General features: G+C 39.8%; 1 protein-coding gene across 1 annotated transcript in view; it reads left to right on the plus strand.

Moving 5' to 3' along the window:
• The first annotated feature begins 624 nt into the window (after positions 1-624).
• Positions 625-6,289, plus strand: part of LOC110456028 — a 13,507-nt gene continuing 7,842 nt past the window's right edge. The window contains exon 1 of the mRNA XM_021506547.1: positions 625-4,085. Within this exon, the coding sequence (XP_021362222.1) occupies positions 2,227-4,085 (1,859 nt within the window). The 5' untranslated portion in view covers positions 625-2,226. The remainder of the gene's footprint in view (positions 4,086-6,289) is intronic.

The following is a 6,289-nucleotide window of genomic DNA, read 5'->3' on the forward strand; positions in this document are numbered from 1 at the left end:
ATTAAAAGTACAAAGGATGACGTAACTGAGGTTAATTGCGACCAGGTGCAAATTGAAAGGGGCGATACATCTGAAGGATGTGGCACATTTACTTACTTTGCTGTTAACGCTTTCAAAAGAACTGTGGTCAATGAAGTTAATTTCTCGCAAAAAAGGATATATGCAGACTTATGTTAAGAATTTCTGTGTGTATTAACAACGTATATATCATCTTTGATGTAAATTGATAAATACCGCTTATTTTTTTCCACGGTACAACGCAGTACAAGTACCGCGAGACATAACTCAATCAAGGCCACTTGGTATAGCCGCGCAGTACTGGGGCAAGGTGTACGTCTCTGGGGGTTAGCTATGGCAATAAAGCTAGTTTTCATGCAATGATGTAGAACGGTTTCCTTTTTAACACAACATTGTCTGGACTAAAATACAGCGGGATGCAGCCGTTATTAAATTGTTACCACACTATGTCTGGCAGGCAACTTTTGGCTTTGAGACAAATTATGAGTAGATTACAAAAAACGTGTACCCCCTAATATAAGTCCCACTATTCAATAAAACAGAGCTGATCAGTGGCCACGTCGTCATAGATGTACAGTGGAGCAAAAACAGCAGTCATAGGTATGATGGCAGCGCCACACTGTTGTCGAGCTTTTCACGAGGAAATACACTAGTTTTGTGTGAACGAGTAGAAAGAAATTTGGAACAGTATTTGGAAAAAAATGATGAACGAATTTCTGTTCACAGCGGATTGCAAAGTATTGCTGCCTGTGTAAGAGACTGGAGAGGTGCAGAGACTAGAATAGCTACACCTATAACGACATGATAGAGAGTGTAAGAGATACATTAGGCTACCGATGTAATGATACGGCAGCTGAAATAACAAACCCACACGGTTATGCTACGTATGCAGCCAGCCACTGAAACCACAGGATTGGAATTATATACCAACAATAATAGTAAACGGATTGTTATACCAGGGGCCAGTGCTGAAATCGTTTTACACCTTACACAATTAAGCTGTTAATGTTCCAATGGAGAAGTTTGGTACATCATCAGCCAGTAAAAAGTGACAGAAAAACTTGCTGACGAGGAAAACAATATACGTCATATGATCGTTCTTTAATGGGTGTTAAGCCGACGACCAGAAGTCCTCACTATTACGAAGCTATTGAGCCGTTTAGAAGGAACTAAATATCATAGTTTCGGAGTGAAACATGAATGAATTTATTTTACAAACAAATGATAGCGAAAGAACGGCATAAATTACGAAAACATATTGATGTAGAATACTTAGAGTGCTGTTTTAAGTGAACGTTTCCACGTAAATATTTAACCTATAACTTATTGTTTGGAAGTACATCTCGACAAAGAAACATGTTCTAAACACTTTTGCGTTGTCATTTTACACTGTGTTTTAAACAAACAGAGCTTATCTGGTGTTGGGACTACAGATGTATAGTCTATTCGTCGTTGACGAGAAACCGCTGTTCATCATCTATAAGAATAGACCGTTTATTTCTGGCAAATTCCCAGGAGCAATTACCTAAAAAAAACGGACCAACCTAAGATGTTCCCGTTTAATTCTTTACAGGTATTTGTCTCGTGGCATTGTGTTGTTTATAACGGAGAACTTTAAAGCTCAACATGGAAAATCCAGGTAGGCTATATTTACCGTGCGAATCAATCTAGCGTGTCAGACATACATGTATATACCCTTAGGCAACACGGCGTACATATGTAGGTCTGCAGGAGTCGTCAATTGATAAATATCGCTAGCTATGTTCTGGTACACCGAGTTGTGAGAGAAGAAAACTATAACGGGACTGCACTTTGTACAACTTGTTACTTACAGAAATGGATCTTCGTCATGGATGTGTTATGTGTTTACGGAAGGATAAACTGCGCTATAATATATATATATATGAATGTATCTGTGTTAATTGAGTATGTACGGAATATACACTGGCTAGTGTAATAAGCGTATGGAGTTAATATTTATACTGTGGTAAGTGTGATAAACTATTCGACAGTTTACAACTGTAGGCACAACTGTTTTGTACTGTATTTAAACAGATATGGCGGCTAAACCGATCGATATTCTAATACAATCTGTGTTGTACCCGTCTGCTGATAAGCGGCAGTAACGTTTTAAACATTCCATGTGAGTGAAGGCGTGTGTATGTCAACACAGGTGAGTGTTTCCGCTAGAGATACTGGGATATAAAGATGGCGGCCTCCGAAACTAAATCACCGGAGGCCCGACAGGTACGTTCTCTGAAAGAAATTACGGAGTGTTATAAGCTCCCAAAGTTCGTGAGGGTAGTTGGAGGGAAGGACCTGAAAGGTGTGTACCGAAGGACGGGGATAAAGAAGGGTGATTTTATCTACCTACATACCTTGGCCATGGACAACGTTGGCCTGTCATTTTTTGACACAGACACTGGGTCAAGGCGGGTCGCTCGTGTCCCAGCCAAGACAGCTATCAAATTCAAAATTGTTTCTCCTATGTCTCTCCTGTCTTCCGGGAAACAAGATACACCAAAGATATTTTCAACCGTTGGGGATCTGTTGGATGTCTTTCCGATGAAATTCAAAGCCAATAAGGGATACGATGACCCGTACTTGCCAGCGATTTTCCGTAAGGACGAGGTTTTCAGATTTCATAGAAAATTTCGGAGCCCAATGGACGAACAAATATTTCTGGAATGTGAGGACGAGGCCGGTAATCTAATCCAGTTACCGAAATCATGTCACGGTGACTTTTCAGTTCTGGAAGACGACAGAAGTTACACTTTGCAAGAAATTATATCGTTTGGTGTGGTGTCTAGAAAACTAAAAATGTCCAGCGAAAATATGACTCTGGTTGCCGTAGAGGAATCTCAGAATAATGAAAAGGATGATGAGGAACCAATATATGGTAATATAACAAACAAAGAGCTGACTCTGTCCAGGATCACAGGGCTACCATTGACACACAAAGGCATCATAACCATGCAAAAACCAGAAGTGTTCTTCGTGGCGTCGCCAAGGGACAATTTGGACGTCCGGTGGAAGCTTGATCGTAACCTTGACCTAGAAGTGGTATCTAGTACAGAAACTGAGTACGAGGAGCCCATTTCAAATGAGTACTCTCTACGTGACTTTGTTACTGAATTCGAGTCGGAATTCCCAATCACCGCTGTTATCACCAACTATAAATCAATCCCGGGTGCGTTCCGAAAGCATTTTTCACAGGAACTAGAGGTGCTCGTACACCACGTCGAACACGACCCGAAGTTGTTAGGAACGACGGGCAAAGACTACTTCAGTATATCAAACAATGTGAAAGGTCGTTTTCGGAAAGCCTTAAGACGTTTCGGGTCAATTCTCGACCTTATTGAACTTAATGAGCCAATTAATGTCAAGGTCATGGAGGACATTGCTTCTGACGTTCCCGCGCCATTTTCTTTACGAATTGGAGATGTGTTAGTTTTCAAGTCATTAACAGTTCTTAAATACAAAATCAAATTCAGTAAAAAGAGTTACGTCGATGTTCCGGTTGTGGGATGTTACAAAATTTTAGAGGACGGTTCAAAGAAGACGTTGTACCTCCAAGATGATTTGGACCTCAAACTTATTGAAATACCACCCCCGGGGAAGGAGAAAGGGTTCCGCGCCGACGCCGTATTCTCTGGGCGTATGTCACTACCTATGGACGTCGACTTCTTGCCCATTGAAAATGCAAGATCGCCGCTATGCTGTGATCGGGAAATTAGCATGGAGTATGTAGTGTCCGACCCCTACGTCGTGGTTTCGACGCTACCATCGCGACGCGCACGTCGTACGTCTGGTCTGGAAGCCAAAGTCGACGTATGCATGAAAGTGCCAATACGTCATGACGTGACTCTAAAGTTATCCGAGAAACTGCATTTTCCAACAAGCTATTTCCGGTTTCCACCAAAAGAGAATTGGGCTCAAATTGATGTTGAAGAACTCCATAAGGATGTGTATGATAATCTAGTCAAGTACAGCGACCAGGCGTACGAGGACTACCAGCTGCCAGATGTTCCTAAAGCGAGCGCCTCTGTCGGCTGCCTCGTTGAAAGGTAATTATAAATAAATCAACACTTTGATAAAAGGACTCTTTGTTGAACATGGGGTCTTGTACTACCTCCAACGGTCTCCATCATGAGTCCATGACATAACAAATTTCAAATTTTTAGAGGCACCTAGATTTTCGTGCGGTTTCATATGCTGCCTTATGCAATTGTCCTCTCACATCATTGAAAAGTATTTCAGCTTATTATCGTAAAATTTCAACAAAAAACATTTTTTTTTTACCTATTTATGAAACCGTTCTCATACTCGGAATCAGATTCTGTGCTCAAGCCCAATTTCTTGTTCAGGTGATAAATTGATATAATTCACACTAAGTTTGTGATTTGGGAGATTTTTTTTAGAGATTTACACCCTAATACCGTGTTCAGTGTTTACACTTCACTGTTTTACCATGTCACATGTACGATTTAAGTGTGTTACAAGAACGCCGACCTGAGCACAGTTCCCATGCTTGAGTATGAGAATGGTTTCACTAGTACAGGCCCTGATTTTGGTCAACTTTGTATCGCAGGGACATGAGAATTTGTTACAGCAGCAATATTTTGTTCTTAAAGTGTTCAGACAATCAAACACGTCTGATACATGTAATAAAAGTACTGTATGTATAAGACGTTTAAGGAGATTTAGCTTTCCCCAATGACGGTATTTTTAAGATCTAAACCTTCAACATGTCTAATATTACTCGGTCTTTTCACACCAGGGTAATTCCATACTATTACTATAACGAATTATAATGTATGTGACAGGATATGGAAATCCCACCCCTCGATTTTTAAATAGATGCCCTGAAAACATTTGGCATGTTCACCCGTACCTTCTAGAAATCATTTGTGTTTTCTCAACGTTATGTCAAAAGCTTGCAAACATTCACAATGCAGTATCCGCAATGTCGGTGAATAGTCGCCTGTGCTGTTACATGATGGAGTACTGTTGCCCAAGGCAGATAACGACCGGTAATTTGAAGATCAAATTCAATATGCTAATTTGTATACTGCTACTTTGACAAGTGATGTTTTTATAATTATATGAATGGTAATCAATAATTGTTAAATCTCTTCCTTTATTTACTTTTTTTTATGGTCAATTATTCTGCGCCTATTAAGGAACCCAGTCCCACTGCCCTGTTGTTTGTCGTATATATAGTTTATCCCCTTAACTTCCGTTTGGATATAACTGAAGCACAGTTTGGCCAGGACACAGTGTTCGAACCCCGGTCTTGCTTATTATTTTCCATTCGACTGTTATTGATTTCATTTTGTTTATTTTATCAGTATTATTTCCCATGGAAGCCCCACAATGTATGATTTTCTTTCTATGACTGATTTATCAAAGCCATAGACTAACAGTGGTACTGTGATCTTTAACTTTACTTTCATGAGTTTTTTGTCGTAGGGTTATTTTCCTACCCGTTCAGGCAATTAACGGTTTCCCAATGAAAAGGCTGTTTCATGTATAATAAATTATTCATCTTGCTACAGTACCTAGGTAACAAATTACGGTTCCCCAAACGGCCACGAAATAAGTGTTGAATAAACCTTTAAGTCATCGGTCTTGGCTGTCGGTCATACATGTAATTGTCGGGGTACATTAACACGAACACTCTCGCCTTAGTACAATGACCGACCTGACTGGAGGACACTGACCAGAGCTGAGAAGAAAAAAAAAGAAGTTTCGGTTTTAGTTTTGTATCGATCCCACATTCCTTCCATACAAAGTCGGTAATGATTATTAAGGTAAAATCAATGTCAGTTTGATTGAAGATAATTATAAATAATGCGTCAATTTCAGTACGTGATGTATGTAGATTGACCGGTAGTAGGGGAAGTACTGTTTACTTCAGATGTACACATACCATAGTAAGTACTGGTATGCGGAAGTGTGTGATGACTACTCTGTATTGTTAAATGTGATGGGAAGAATTGTAGTTTTCATAGTATTTCTCAATCTTCATAGTCAAAATGGAACTGACGTCATTTCCCTATGAAATATAATACTTGGTATGGAAAGAAAACAGTCATTATACTGACTACCGCGGTGACTATTAACGGAAAGAAAACAGTTATTGTACTGACTACCGGTGACTATTAACGGAAAGAAAACAGTCATTATACTGACTACCGCGGTGACTATTAACGGAAAGAAAACAGTTATTATACTGACTACCGGTGACTATTAACGGAAAGAAAACAGT

Source organism: Mizuhopecten yessoensis, unplaced genomic scaffold (assembly GCF_002113885.1).
Source record: "Mizuhopecten yessoensis strain PY_sf001 unplaced genomic scaffold, ASM211388v2 scaffold8469, whole genome shotgun sequence".
Taxonomy (NCBI): Eukaryota; Metazoa; Mollusca; class Bivalvia; order Pectinida; family Pectinidae; genus Mizuhopecten; species Mizuhopecten yessoensis.